General features: G+C 38.2%; 1 protein-coding gene across 1 annotated transcript; it reads right to left on the reverse strand.

Annotated features, from left to right (window-relative positions):
- Nucleotides 1-10882: 10882 nt before the first annotated feature.
- Nucleotides 10883-15905, reverse strand: LOC108666842 (cubilin). Its single transcript, XM_018153775.2, has 8 exons — nucleotides 15867-15905; nucleotides 14712-14791; nucleotides 14250-14420; nucleotides 13574-13662; nucleotides 12984-13119; nucleotides 12585-12668; nucleotides 11940-12203; nucleotides 10883-11400 (listed from the first exon to the last, which is right to left on the reverse strand). Exons 2-8 carry the CDS (start codon nucleotides 14781-14783, stop codon nucleotides 11137-11139), a joined length of 1080 nt encoding a protein of 359 aa, XP_018009264.1. The 5' UTR covers nucleotides 14784-14791; nucleotides 15867-15905; the 3' UTR covers nucleotides 10883-11136.
- Between the last annotated feature and the right edge of the window lie 557 nt (nucleotides 15906-16462).

Raw genomic sequence — 16462 nt, forward strand, 5'->3', positions numbered from 1 at the left:
CCTCAACACATGTCCCACCCAGTTCCACCTCCGTCTCCTCACCACATCACTGATTTTCTCCACTTCTGTCATATCAAGAACCGACTTGTTTGAGATGTGTTGCTGCCATCGGATCTTGCAAATCTTCCGTAAGCATTTGGTCTGAAAGATATCTAGTTTTCTCTCTTCTCCCTTGGTTAGTTTCCAGGTCTCACATCCATATAACAAAACTGAAAGAACCAGGCTCTTGAACAGGGAGGTTTTGGTCTTTCTGCTGATGTTTCTGGCTTGCCAGATGTTTGTTAGTCTTCTGAATTGCGCGCTTGGGAGTTTTTGACAATAGTTTAATCCTTTCTGCTTTGCTCTTTCTTTCTCTATTGCTATCAAAACATCAGTAAGATAAGGCGAGAGTGTGCAACAACCATGGCGGCGTAACAACGTGGATCACGTGGAAACATGGAAGCTTGGCGAGCTCGATTCCCGTTGATTTGCGTCGGTTTGAGCTTCCTAAACATCCAAATTCATTACTGCCAAAATCCACAAAATTATTTTAAGCTTTCCCAGTCAACCATTGTTTTCAGCGCCAATGACTTTTTTAGCTCTCACACCCACTGTCATCAATTTATACAAGTTTGTCGTCCGGTGAGTGTCCATCCCAGACACTCGCAGACGGTTCATTGAAACAACAGACTTCTTTACTTCTTACTGTAATTCTTATATTGAGTCCATCTTCGCATGACGTGCTCTGCAAAACAGAGCGGCATCAGAAGGCAGTCTTAATAATGGTAATTCCTTTGAACGTTAGTCGGCAACGACTGAGCAATTCAAGACGCTTTAGGATTATTAAGATTTCTATCTAGGCGGCAACATGAAAATATTTTGTCGAGGATAAGTTCCGCTCAGGGTTATACAGTACAAACTGCCTGGTTAAGTTACACAAAAGGAAATTTAATATATGAAGTGATTGATTCATAATTAATAGGCAATTATATTAATCCGCACAATCACTTGATTGTGCAGTAAGCTAGAAATCAGTTTTGGAAAAAACAAACACACTCCATAAATGGGGCTAAACTGCTAATAATTGACAATATATCAAGATCATTCAGGAGAGTCAGGTGAAATTTACACATGAAAATGATGCAAAGTTATTAGAAAGTGACTAACTCATATTCATGCTATCATGAGAGAAACTTATCACCAGAATTCTTATTTATTAAAATACAGGTCATATATGCTAAGTAATACTGCATAGCCCATAGAGAACAAGTTGAGCTAAGGGCCACAGGAAGATTCTATCAATTTAATGTTGGTAGAAACGATTTCACTGAGTCGTATTACAAACAGCTTGCTAGGAGTAAGTACACTTTTACAACATGAACAAAATCACTCACGATTTTGCTTTTTTTTTCATACATGTCATTTAATCGTTTGTCCAGTAACGGGGAAGCCACAGACGCTTCTCGACCGCCAAAATTTCGAGAGTAACCCGTAACGCGCATGTCCGTGTACGCGGATACTAAAAAATATTAAAACTATAATACTAATGCTAATGCTGGGATTTAACCCGGCATATTTGTATATTTTGATCTCCCACTAAGACCATTCCTCTAATTTTTTTAGAGTAAATTTCTTTTTCGTTTCCAAGGAATAGTTTTAGTCATGCATTTTTGCATTTTTCCTTACCGTACTAGAATGCTAGATGGAGCATATGGTATGCTTATTAAGACGCAATCACCATTAATTTTTTTATGTCAAGAAATGATAGTCAGAAAACTTAATAAGCGTTAGATATATTGTTGAATACAATTCTAAAAATCTAAACAAGGACTCAACGGTGAAACAATTAACGAGTACTCTACGCTTTCTTTTAGCTTGTATTCACGAAAATAAGCATTATAAATGAGGGTAATGAAGGAAAACTCCTGTCAAAACTGTACTTGTAAACGCTAGTTGTACAAAAAAATGTACATCAATCTTTGGAAAAACTGTACACTCATCCAACTACAATCTACATCATTGGCTTTGAATTTGCCATATCCTCTAGCTCACTATAATCTGTTTTTTATTACAGGTATGATTAATTGCATCAAAGTGTATTCACTCAATTACAACAATGCTAACCTATTTTATGTATATGCTAAGAACTTGAAACTAAACAGTAATATTTTACATGTCATGACTACTCTATCATTTATTCCGAACTATTTTATTTAGTATTCTCAACACATCTTATGAAAAAATAGAAGTAAAAATTGTGAATAAGAGGTATAAAAACTGTTACATACATACATGTGAACAAATTATCCAAAGTAAATTGCTAGCTCCCGCAGATTCTATTATGAATGTGTCGTTACCGTCCTAAATGATTAATTTTAATCTACTAGAATACATGCATGTGTACCTCGAACGATACAGCTTTATTCAGTTTTTCTAGTTATATATAATAATCCTGATGACATTAAACTATTTTAGAACATCAAATTCCTTTCAAACCTTCTTAATTGACTAGTCGGCTTCCATTTGTCATGTTTGGTTGTTAACTCGCGGTTGTTCATTATTTATTGTTGATATTTAAAATTTTTTGAATGAGGGCGCTCCAGCCTATAAACTCCATTAGATGCTGGATAATATTTTATTAGATATTTTACAAATAATTCACGCTGATTAAATGCTTTACTCTTCTCTAAGGATCTATATTCACTTTAAATTTACACGAAAATTGTAAAAAATATTCTTGAGGCCTGACTGTGAGAGGGTGAGGAGCAAAGCTAACTCGTACAATAATTTTTAGGGCTTTTGGGGTAACCGACTTTTAGGAAGTTTTGGGAGACAAATTCGGGTTTGACAAGGCCCAGAGAAAATAGGGTAATCAGGGGTTGACGCAGGATAGATTGCAAATTTATTCCGGTAGATATTGATTAAGAGTGATTGATTATTGACAGGCTGGGGTAAATAGGATGTCGAGTAAAGACAATCAAACACATGTGAAATGGAAAGGAATATGTGAAGTGTTCTTCATGTATAGGCGAGACCAGTAAAACATTCTGCATTAGTTGACTGCAATGCTAAATTACTCATAGAATTTATTTATATTGGTAAACTCACTGACTCAATTAATCAAGATGATACGAATGATCAGGAAACCTATTCAATAAGATGCAAGGTACGGTACAATATAAATATAAATCATTATGAATGAGTTCATAGCATGACTTAACGTTGAAACCGCGTACCACCGGGACATCTCAGTCCTGCCTCAACCAGAGTAATTCATTAGTCCCACTCATATTTATGTATATCAAATCATTGTAGGTGCATTTCACTTGATAATAACGACCAGAGAATAAATTGATTTAAATTATCAAAGAGTCGGACAATTCTTCAGATGACGTTGGTAGATCGAAAGGCATTTATCAAGAAGTAGTTTTAGTTTATTAACGACGTTTCGAATGTAACAAACATTCATTTTCAAGTTACAAAGAGCATTAAATATTGAAATTCTGGTGGAAATAAGTACATAATATATGTAAATAGGATACTATAGTAAAATTTTGAATAAAAAAAAAACAATTTTGCTCTTCGTTCATCGGCTGTGTCCTTTGGATCCTCCTCGATGCTGAAGATGATAAGGTTAGTTTTACGTATGTTCCTCTCTTCCATTCCAGCTTATTGGCTTTTTCGCCTGTTGATCAGCAATACTCTGCTTCACAGCTGGTCCACTTCTTGAGGCTGTTCGATCATTCTCAATGCTCCAGTCATGTAATTGGTTAATCCGCCGCACTCCAATCTATCTATTCTCTTTGACATGGCCTCTGTCATGGGTTTGGTGATACTCTCTACTGTTGCTTTCATTTCCGATGTAAATTTTCCTCGTTCAATTTTTTCCCGTCTACCTGCAACGGTGGTGATTGTATAATGAATGCTTGCGTGAATGATCTATTTTGATGAATAAAATTGTTAATGTCATATGAAAGCCTTTTAACGGAGGATCAGTTAATGCCCTGTAGAATCAGATACCGTGGTATCTATGTGAGCGAACAGCTGATTTTGAAGGCGCTCGCAATAAATGTGTTGGAGAGAGTCAGTTGTGTTCGAGGGCTGTTTCCCTATACAGGGAAGGAGGGTGATGGGTAGGAAGTTGGCCAGTAAAGCCGAGTCTTTATCCGGTTTTAAGATTAGGCAAGTGATACCTTGCTTCGAGCTTTCTGGCACTGTTCCGGAGTTCCAGCATTTGTTAAACATATCCAGAAGAATGCAGAAGTTTAAGTTTGACTAGGGATTGTAGGCGCAACTTGATGTCGTATACCCATAGCTCTAGCTCTCTCTTGTAGTGTCCGATTTGCAAGTACGTCCGCGTCATAGTTTTTAGTATTCGTCTATTTACTTTTTCGATTTGTCATTATTTTCGCGCATCGAATTGTCAAGATTTCATTTTCTAGCTTCATTGCCTTTATTCTATAAAATATATTAAATTTCCAGCGTTCATTCTCTGAAATATATTTAATTTAGCTGTTAGAATTGCGTTTCAACAAACTCACGTACAGCGTAGACTGTAGAGCTTTGCTTAGTAAATCAATAGGGAAGCGTGCATTAAATAACCTCCAGGCATTCGTAGGCGTGGCGAGGCGACAACCCGAACTTTTGAGGTGACGCGACCGGTCATGCCTTACCTTAGGTCGGCACGTCTCAATCAGATTGTGCTTGTTACTTGAAACGATTTTCCACAACACTTCAGAAAACTTCGTTTTAATGATTGCAGTCATTGCACAGTGGATATTGTGCCCGTCTCTATCCTCATAACTGTTACCTATATATATCAAATCCTGAAAGTCTTTTAGATGTTTAGGTTACGCACAGACACAAGATGCTTTCTAACATCTTCAATCGTTTTGACCACAACTGGTTAAAATGAACATCAATTTTGGAACTCGACGAACGGCGCAGAGATGACTTACACATAAGAATATGTTGGCAGGTCTTGTGAAAGTTGCCCCATTTATTGTGGGCCAGGTAATTTGAGGAAATAATCAAATGTTGGAATATTGTTATATATATCGTGTTGGACATCATAACTTGAAAGAGCCAAAAACTTTGACTTTGCTGTATTATGGTCATAAATTTTGAAGGCAGGGTTTTTTTTGGCTTCGATTAAGCACAGAGATTGCAGGTCAGCGCAATAATTTTAATTATTAATCCTATTAGGTAGACTTGAATCAGTTGTCCTACACAATTCTGATTTTTATGCAGGGTAAATTTCTCAAGGCGGCTTTTGAAAGGAGTTGTGGGTAATATGTGACGATGTATAGTAATTTGAAACATAAAACAGAAGATTAAAGTCATGAATGCAAATAGAGCGTTTATGTATAATATGCGTTAGGCGCTAATTTGTGAAGGTGATTGTAATGTTAATAAATGGTAATTTTTAAAGACTGCTCAATTTAGGGTGGATCATTTCATAATCGTTTTGAAGTTCAGTTTCACAATAGAGCGGAAATGTCGCGAAATTGCGAAAATATACGCCTAGGTTGATTCCACTAAGATTCCTGTGTCGTTATAAAAGTTAAAAAATACGAAAAAGTATATATATGAAAATGGTCGAAACATCAGTATGTTAAAATGTTGGTAACCATCTTTTCCCATTTGCCTCGGTCAGGAAAAGAAATATTGTCCACCTCTTTATAAAAACGAAAGAGAAAATCAATAATAAGATACGTTCTCCAGTCTTTCGATCGAACTTTTCTACAGTGCCTAAGTTTGAATATTAAATACAAATGGTAATGTAAATGTATACCTGAATTTAAACGTAAAATCTAAGCTTTTTAGTTGGCTCTGGGAAGGACTCATGTTGGCGCTCGCGCGCATCTGAAGCAGATGTGAACACATGTTCGTTTCATTTGAATAATGTTCCATCCTCACATTTATACTCGACAGATGTAATGCAATGTAATGAGTGACCTATCAGTCTGAGTGTCAGAAACCTCTGAATTATATCGACATATTTCAGGTACTAATTGCAGAGCACGAGAATATCGGAAAAAATGTAGTCTAGCATGTTTACGTTTGATCTGCAATGCTGGCCATGTTCCAACACAACTTATGATGAGAGAAGCCAAACAGTTTTTATGTCAGATCCGTCGTTAAAAAAAATTGTAAATACTAAATACACATCGAAGGAAGATGAGGTGATCCTTCTGTCTGGCCTTATTCTGCTTCGTACATAATTAAAGTTTATGCCGGTCAAACAAATTCAACGTGACTTAATTACTGTAACAGTCGACAATAACACTCATGAACATTCCGCGCTCTTCATGCATGTGAGCGTCACATAACAGAGCACGGTGGTTCAATGAGGCAAATCTCATAACAGGAATCATACCTGCGTTTACAATAATTAGTTCAATTTCGTTGCAGTAATTTTTGTAGGTCGAAAATTTTATTAAGCTAGAAGGCGTTCGAGCAGTCGTCATGCGTCAGCTTTGTGGCAAGATCTTCATGGGCCTCATCACTTCCGTACGTGGGTCATGAACTTGATTTTTTGTGTTCTAAGATTGAATTTTCCATGAATACTAATGCATAATAATCATAATTATTATAGTAATATTTGCTACCCACGTAACGTATCACATATTTTGATCAAATAAATTCTTTGTTATCGAACTTGTATAAGCGATTAAATTATGCCTTCTAATTCTAAAATACTCAAGCAGCAAGTGTCACGATCATACGTGTCAGACTCAGACGTTGAGCATATTTTTACGGCGAGTAATGCACGCACTAAACGAGTCCGTATTGCCGCAGTGATCGTCAAACCGAGTTCGGCAAGAATTACGAATGAACAAATGAACAAATTCATGAACAAATTCATATTGACGCGATATTCATATTGACGCGATGCACTGAGAAGTCAAGTACTTTGCCTGGCGGCTTCCGTCACTTCAACGTATCTGCTGCTCTTTTGTTTTCGCTCAATCGGGCTCGAAAGGACGACGTCTACGCAGAGCTGGGCAGCGCTACTTCGAAATGTAGCGCCGCTACCGCTACCGCTACATGCTCTAAATGTAGCGGGCGCTCCCGCTACCGCTACACCCACTAGATTGTAGCGGGCGCTACCACTACCGCTACAGTAAAATGTAGCGCCGATACATTAGCCGCTACAATGACCAAAATTATTGGATATCTCTAAATATTTATTGTTCTGCTATTGGGATTAACTCATTAACATTATATGATAATAAAACATTTTCAAAACATATCAATGCAATTTTACTGCAATTAACCTAACCGAACTGGTACGGGTTAGATAAATTAAATAAAAATTACAGTTATTTTTATGTTTTACCTTCCCTACATGGATGTCTCCTTTAAACTACCAATCTCAAAAATTATCCACATATACATATAAAAAATCAGTCTTTTATTTGTATATATCTGTGGATTATTTTTGAGATTGGTAGATTAAAGTAGACATCTATGTAGGGAAGGTGGAACATAAAAATAACTGTGTAAAAATAACTGTAAGCAAACTGGAACATGAAAAAATCCCTGTAAGTGGTAACTGGTAACAACTTAACAAGCAACAACTATATAACATGTTGACACTAGTAACAGGCTGAGGTTGATAACATTACACCGAAATCTTTCGTACAGTTTTATTCTGTAATTTATATTATGTATGTATCATGCTGGTTTTTAAAAAATATTTAATACTATTAAGTAAAATCTAAAGGCTTTATCTATAAATGTAGCGGTAGCGCTGTAGCGGCGAAACCTCGTATCGTTACTTAAATATGTAGCGGGCGCTACCGCTACAATTGCTTAAATGTAGCGCCGCTACCGCTACTGAAAATGTAGCGGCCGCTACATGTAGCGCGCTACTGCCCACCTCTGCGTCTATATACGACACCGAATCGCGGAATGCATTGTGGGATAGGCCGCTGTATTTGTTGCGTGGTCTAGCTTTAGCCTACGTTTTCAATCTACTGCGCTTGTCTTTAATTGTGTAGTTTTTGCTTGAAGATGGGATGCTACTGCGCCGTTGTTGAATGCACCAGTCGTTCTCATGACTATTGGAATGCGTTTTTCAGTTTACCAGCCGTGAATGCCGTGTATATATCGTATCAGTTTAGGAATCGTACTGATATACGTATCGTTTATCAGTCTACCTGTCGTGAATATTTATGATATACGATACTTTATATTTTACAATGGCAAAAACACCACTGCATTGCCGGCACTTCGTACGGATCAACATCGTTAATGTCGAACAATTTTCTTAAATTCTGGTCTCTCACTGAAGGAAAGAGTTTTTGACAATAGTTTAATCTTTCTGCTTTGCTCTTTCTTTCTCCATTGCCATCAAAACATCAGTAAGATAAGGCGAGAGTGTGCAACAAACATGGCGGCGTAACTACGTGGATCACGTGGAAACATGGAAGCTTGGCGAGCTCGATTCCCATTGATTTGCGTCGGTTTGAACTTCCTAACCATCCAAATTCATTACTTTCATTCATTCAGGCAAAATTTTACCAAATTCATTAGAAAAATTTTGCCTGATTAATACACGAGGGTCATAGGAAAGTTAATTTTTTAATCGAAACAATCGATAGAGAATCTTCTGTAACGTCCAAACAAACGAAGATTTTTTTTCGAATTTTTGTCACTTTACTTGGAAAAATTCATGTCAGGGCCGGGGGCCCCCGGATCAAATGACTAAAACCCGTGCCCGGACCCGTATATTTGGGTTACAGAAAGGTGCATTTCGTGGTCGAAGTAATCGATTGGGAATGTTCTGAAAAACACAAAACTATATTATGCTTGGGAATGGGAAAAAATTCATGTCAGGTCCGGCGGACTCTAGTCCGCTGACCGATGTATTCGGGTCACATAGAAGTGCATTCTTCGACTAAAATAATTGACAGAGAATGTTCTAAGCACCCGGAAAACATAAAAGACTGTTATCAAGTTTTTTTCCATTTACATTTTTCGATTGACTAGTGAAGAATAGCCTGAATAGGCTAGTAACTTTTTGTTGAAATCTACCAACAAAGTCAATTATGTCAAGTCCTGCAGCTTTTGGCTGCTTATGGGCCTAAATTTGTTCCTATCATTCCATGAACTTTTCGCGCTTGCAGCAAACATGCTGATTTTCAGGTAAACGTTTGCGAACGTTTTCGTTGTAGGGCTGAAATTGGACCATCTCAAATATTGTTCGCAAACAATTATCAGGTTTCAATGCATCTACTTTAAGACACTTTCTGACACAAAGACCCTCGTCCAGCAGCAGCCGGCTGTTGTCGCAGGACTTTGGCACAACACACCCTTCCCTACAAGTTGTTGTTTACAACGGTAGATCAACTGGTTCGTAAATTAAGTTTCGGCAGTGATTTTACTGGTAAAATTTCGAATCATGGCGATCAGCTTGAAGCGATCAAGCTCTAATAGTCATTTAATTTTTGTCAAAACCTACTTTGTCTGGGCAGAGTGGCCCAATGTTTGCAGTTCAGAGTATCAAGATTGGAGAAGAAATGTGAAGGCTCTAGACGACAGTTTACGGTCTAAATTGGTGAGGAGGCCAAGCGGTTAAGCAAAGCAAAATTGGAGCAGTGAGTTGTGTGTTTGAGATCACAACAATCTACGATGGTAAAAATCGGCGACAGGCCTACAGCCTAGTAAACGCTGAAATTATTATTTATTGTTTGCATATTTGCTGACGAGGTTGAAAACAGATGTATCAGTTTGAATCTCAACCGTTTGATGACTGCACAGATTGATAAATAAAATTTGTAGGCTGCACACTCGTAGGCATAACAAGACATGAGCGAAACCTCAAGGTCTCGTAGGTTTAGAAAGCAAATTTCCCTTCGCGCTCCAACTTCGATAGCATCCTACCTGGAACTGCGTCCATGTGCATAAAGGATTCGAATAAGCTGTTTATCATCGTGTTCTGCAGTCATGCCACTCGAACCGTTAAAGTAAAGTCTTTGGCAGTGGCGTCATTAGGCCTATTTTAAGGGGGCTTCAGCTGCTTAAATATTTTTAAGGTCCCTGAAATATTTCATGATAATTTATTAAAATATTTATTATATTTTTCACAAGAAATTAAAAAAAAAATCAATATTATGGGACTTGCATATAAGTTTAAATAAGTAACCATACACCAGTCTATTAACTTAAATATGATCAAGAATCTTAGGGAGCTCAGCTCCCTTGTCCTTGAAACTACAGTGGCACCCCTGGTCTTGAGGATATTAATGATTATACCACTAGCCACTGATATAATAACTTGTACAGAAATCTGAGCTGCGGTTCATCTTAAATCCCTAATGAGGATCATCACAGAATCCGAGTGAACAGTTATTGTGGAACCTAACAGCAGCAGAATCCCCGCAGAACTTGAGTGAAATGATCATCGTATAACTCATTGAAAGGACTCTCGCAGAACCCGCGTGAAAAGGTCCTCGTTACGCCTGAACAAGAATCCTCGTAGGACCCGAGTTAAAGTATTCTTGTATGATTCGGGTATAGGAATCTCGTAGAACCTAGGTAGAGGTTTATTGATGAACCAACGGCCAAAGCAAGAAAGGTCGAGAATGAAGTAGATTGTGGAGTGCTAGTGATTGGTGGCTGTATTAAGACAGTAGTTGACTAGTTGGTGGATTGGTTAGTGTTGTTGTTGTCGAGGGTGTTGGTATTGCGGTTTGTCCGTTTTAATGTACTTGAATGACCGATTCATAATAAAGTTCGTGCTGTGAGAAGAAGTTATGAAGACCAGGCAAACGATCACGAAGACATGCGTCATGAAGACCAGGGGCCATACTTTCAAAATACGCTAAGTGAACATAAGTACTTACGCTCTATTTTCTTGTCGATGATTGGTGGATTTTGCTTGAAAGGCCGTCAATGATTGGCTGATAAACTTGCGATCTCTTAACTTTTTATGAAAGTATGGACCCAGGCAAACGATCCTCGCGAATTAAAGTAACCGTCATCAATTCTAGCGTGGATTTAGTATACTTTTAATTGTATGATTATTGATGACCGTTTTTGATAACTCTCACTGCATTGGACATTAAATTGAAGCTTATTCGCTGGTATCAAACACCAAGAATTGTTCGCACGATATCAACGTGTCATCTAACGGACAACTCGCGTACTTCAGCGACCACCCGGCGGACGCGTTGGTCGAGTGAAGGGCGGGCGTGTTGGTCGGGTGAAGGGTGGGCGAGTGGGTAGAGTGGTTGTTGGTTGAGTAGTTGATGTCGTTGTTGTTGGTTGAGTGGTTGTCGTTGTTGTTGGTCGAGTGGTTGTCGTGGTTGATGGTCGAGTGGTTGACGTCGTTGTTGGTCGCGTTGTCGTGGTTGTAGGTTGAGTGGTTGAGGTGGTTGTTGGTCGAACAGTGGTGGATGTAGTTGATATTACCTGTAGAAAAAAAACATGAATCACTGATCTGCTATCAAGAGTTTCTGTAATGATGCTCTGAATATAATACCTATCGTGTGAATACTCTTAGTTCCTTCAATGATTATTCGAGTATGGGAAGAAAGATTTGCCATTCTGTATCTGCAGAAGAATGCTATTATATATTTTAAATATTTTTAAATTATTAACTATTGGTCATTGCTGAATTTCGAAGGATGTCATCCTAATTCAATTACAGTAAAATTTCTGAAAATTGTATTCCAGTGTTTTCGCTGGAAAATTGTAAATTCGCTGGAAGTAGAGGAAGTAAAATTTTAAAATGACCGTTTACAGAATGAGGTATTTACGAGGTAAAGGCATGTGAATAAAGGCTCATGGGTCACAATTCTACAATTACGTGGCACGGTTGCGTATTAGTTTTAAGTTCGATCGAACTTAAAACTCATCTGCGTTCGGGAGCATCTTGCACTCTACTCAACAAGATTGTGAGGAAACCTGAATATAAAGCTGCAGAGTGTAAGAAATGAAAAAATTCTCACCCGACAAATAAGATGGTAGTGGAACTTGAAGCCTTGGCCGCCGTCTCTGCCGTTGAAGAGTATGGTCATCTTGTTGGCTGAAGACTTGATTGGCCCGGGCAAGGTTTTTCCACAGTGAGACCGAGTCTTGGGTTTGTTGTAGAGTTTATCACCCAGTTTGCTGATCCTTAAGTAATCACCAGCGCACTTGCGGGAACCGTTGCCTCTAACGGTGCCCACGTCAAATTTTGAGAACTCCAGGATTATTTTGCAGTTTTCGGGGGCCTGGAAAATGACTAGTGTAAGAGGATTAATTAAAATGTATTTAATTGTTTATGTTTATTCGCTTCTGGATGAAATTGAAATGTGAGATTAAGTATTTAAATATTTAAAATATTAGACTTTGAAAATCAAGGAAATGAATAAATTACTTAATTATGTAATACCAATGACAATAGTTTGGACTACAATAAATAGGTGGCATTGAAGGCCAACTTTGCAAATGACTGACGGTGTGTCGCTTGAGCGATGAAGGGTCAACGTAAAAGTAAAACTGGGAACGTGAACATTCTCATTGACGTTGAATCGAATCACTAATTTGATTAATTATTCAAATAGAATTAATCGTTAATTAATCATTGATTAATTAGCGGTTGCGTAACTCACGGTGAACCACCATTCACAGATCGTGTTGGGTGCATAGTTCAGCTCCTCCACATCGCCCTGGTCCCCTAATGCCAGGTCGCATACCTGTCCGAGATAGTGGCATCCACTGCTTAATATATTTAATATATTACCACCGTATCATTTTCCTTATTTATTTATGATGCATTGCAGGAAGATTTTACGCCCGTTCAGTTCAGTAAACAGTGTTAAAAACTCATGCCTTGTTAAGTGCATGCCACCTGTGTTGAACTTGGGTATTTTCTTTACAACGGGCTCACATTCCCCTTATTAAATTAACATGTAGCTTTTGTTAAAATATATAAGCAATCGAGAGAGTGACTTCGAAATGGTCATAATGGGCATGACTGCGACAAATATAATTGGAAATACGAAGCTCACTTTGTGACACGCGGTCGTCTGCGCTCGAATTTTCATGTCGTAGCCTTCGTCAGCTTTCCTGGTAGAAGTTTGATACTTGATGTATGTCTGTGATGACGGTAAGTAGATGTTTTCTCCATTTGCAGCGGCTACAGTCCTTTAAAAACAAAAAATATTGTGGTGCAAGTTAGAAAAGTATTGTTACAATAGCCACACCTTTCAAAGAATAATAAAATTTTGAAGCTTTGGTACCTAAAACCGGGCTCGTATTCAAATGCACGAAACAATGATATATCAACCTTCCACCAGCCTATTATTGAGGGTCTACTTCCTGTGCGTATTTTTAACCTGTCCACATGAGATCGAGCAGCTGTGATCTAATTTCCTCGTAATTATAATGAAACGACCTAGTCGCTGGAGAAATTTTTCTCCAATTGTATTGTATATTTAATTTTGTTCACAAACGTAGTTTTCCTATTTCACTACTTTCCTAATCACGATGCCAATAGAAAAACATAATTTTTTCCCCGTTTTGATAGTAAGCCATAACTTACTACTTCTCATATTGTTTGCTTGAACATTCTTACCATGTATTGTAATAATACTTGTACCTTTGGTTATATAAGAGTAGCTCAGAGACGTCGCTTCTCCCTAGCACGTCGAACACCCCGGGCTGGATCACCAGGTAGCTGGGTCCTGCCTGCGAATGTTCAAACTCATGAAAATCCGACCAATACTTTAATTAATTAATTAATCAAGGGGAATATTACATGCATTTCACAATGTCGTTATTAACGCTCAACTACATTCAAACGCGGCAAAGAACGGCGAATCTGCGAGCTAAGGAGCGCGGGCTTCTAGAGTTTTTAGTGATTTACATTTAATACTCGTACACCGAATGTTATATATACATGTAATTACTGCATGATGAACATGCGTTGTTCCGGATACGTAATTATTCGCATCCAAAATTTTAAACGGTAAATTATTCAGTGAATCATTTTTTAATAACAATTTGATATTTTTCCAGGACGCCTGTCCCTGCTTTAAATGCTCGGTAGAAGGAATATCTATGGCATTCTCATTATAATAATTTTGAAAAGTAACGTTTGTTTGAATTCACCTAAATGCAAAAATTAACGGGAGTGGAATTTTGTCTAAGTTTAGTGAGGAAGGTTCAACAGCAGCTCATAACATTTCATTTCCGTCTGACATGCAGTCACGAGCTAACGGCTTTCTTAAGCTAACATTTCATGTGTAACCCATAGAATAAAACATAAGCCTCACCGTGGATATTCTGGCCGTGCAATTAACAATGTTTGGTAAGTCCTCGGATGACGTAGGGCTCTTCAAGAGGAAAGTTTCCTCGTCGATTTTTTCGGCTGTGCAAGGCTCTTCTCCTTTGATTGTGAAGCCTACGAGTCCTGTGTGGGCAGTGCAGGCAGCCCCCGCTGCATCCTGAGATGACCGACAGGCTCAACATATTTGGTGTATCTTTAATGAGGTCACGCTCATTTTGTACTGTATCTATCGTTAGCAGCAAATGTGAGAAAATAGTACTTGGAATGATCAACTTGTCTCTGTACAGCCCGAGAAAAAAATGTGACTGATATTCAGAGTGCTTGCATAATTGAAAGATTTTTGTTGCAACAATTCTCTTGCATCGAAGATTTTAGAAACGTTCATAAGCTTGCATCTGCAAATATAATCGTCTGAAAGTCTCGGGAAAATTCTATTTGATCTACTGACCTGGGGGCAGAACAGCAACATCGACTGTAGACTCAAGCACAGCAGCAGTGCGACTCCGGCAGAGGACTGCATCCCGTATCCTGCGCGTTAATTAAACAGAATTTCGTCGCGTTCAGAATCTTGTCGGGCACAGTATCCGTCGAGCACAGAATCTCGCCGAGCATAGAATCTCGTCGAGCACAGAATCTCGTCGGGAACCGAATCTCGTCGAGCACAAAATTCTCTTCGAGCAAAGAATCTCGGCGAGGGAGGTGTCGAAGCAAAAGTCAGTTTATGAGCGGAAAACTTGAAAGAGAGGTAGTCGAGTGAGTAGGAACGATTTCTTCAGGATGGGTGTAAGGAGAAGGAAAAGAAATGTGGAGTTGCGTACGTCGGGACTGCAACGATTTTCACAACATTAGTCGCAAAATCCTTAATACCAAATACATTGAAATGCAATGTTCACGCAATATTTTTGGACCCTTCAGGTAAACATGAAGAGTAACAAGGCAATAAGATCGCTGAAAATGTCAAGAAATACTCGGAATTTTGATACGCAAACTATATGAGGCTTGTGTTTTTGTCGCACTCTGAAGCTGGATCAACGAACCCGTGTTTGATTTAATTCAAAGATTACTTTACATTTGCCGTTCTACTTTTTATTTGTCTTCAAGAACTTGGAACTAGAGGTTAGCAACAGTATTTATATAGAATTATAGTCTACCACGATATACTCTATGAGCTTTATTGATCATGAATTAAACATTTTTATCTCAGCGTATAATGAATGCATTCCGAATGAAAAATTTGGAAGGTGCTAAAGTAAATTGTTCATCCGGGGTTATTTTGTTTCATATAATTAACTATTTGGAAGTAGACTGAACATAGCTAGAACAGATGACGTACGTGAGCAAAGTATGTCACATTGCTCGGCAAAATAATTGTTTCAGCTTCCGTAGGCCATTATGAGGAGCGTTAACAACCCAATTATTTCATTAATGATGTATTTTTATTTGCTGTGCCTCCCAAGTCAAAACTGAAAAAAACGTATAACATTTGAGTTAATTAATCTATGAATGGATGTGCTATTTCTTCTTTGTACAAAAAATAGAGTCAAATTCAAAATTTACCTCGGAGATATTTAGGCGGTGTATGATTATTAACCATTCGACTCACCGTACTATTCCAGCTCGTGGTTGTTTCAGGAGAGGCTGTAAGTGAAGTGAAGATGCAGCGATACACTCATACTTATATACCAGGCAACCGCCGTGGCTTGCAGGTGGTGATACTGCACTACCAAATATCATTGTTGTTTATGAATGAGGAACTCCCATCTCTCAATTACTGACTCAATGCACCATGGAGGTGTCAACGATGACTCACCTCACCTGTCGCGGGTCAATTGTAACAAGAAGCTCATTAATTAAGTTCAGCGTTACATCAGTCATTTGTGACGTGCAGAGTACGACCGATAAATGTTTGAAAGACGTCAGCGGATTCATTACGGATACTAGTTCTGATGGATTTATTGCATGGGCTATCAATGGAATAAATAAACTGCAATTGAGTTAATTATCTGAACTATACAAATGATGGCACGCTGTTAAATAAATTATCCACAGTCAAAAGGGAATTTGAGATGCCACTTGCAACAAGTATTTGTAATAGACAGTGAGTCTTTGAGTCCATGATATTATTAATTCTTTTGTGATGCTCATTTGGGTACGTAGTGAAAAATAGAATCTTACGAACCGACAATTGATGCAGTTAAC

This window comes from Hyalella azteca, unplaced genomic scaffold (assembly GCF_000764305.2).
Source record: "Hyalella azteca isolate HAZT.00-mixed unplaced genomic scaffold, Hazt_2.0.2 contig3278, whole genome shotgun sequence".
Classification (NCBI taxonomy): Eukaryota; Metazoa; Arthropoda; class Malacostraca; order Amphipoda; family Hyalellidae; genus Hyalella; species Hyalella azteca.

Bases quoted from the DNA above. Each gene is read 5' to 3' on its own strand.
- LOC108666842 (XM_018153775.2), bottom strand. From the start codon at position 14,783: ATGCAGTCCTCTGCCGGAGTCGCACTGCTGCTGTGCTTGAGTCTACAG. The intron at 14,421-14,711 runs GTCAGTAGATCA...CGGTCATCTCAG, and splicing joins TGTTGCTGTTCTGCCCCCAG to GATGCAGCGGGGGCTGCCTG. The intron at 13,663-14,249 runs GTGAGGCTTATG...GAACATTCGCAG, and splicing joins GCACGGCCAGAATATCCACG to GCAGGACCCAGCTACCTGGT.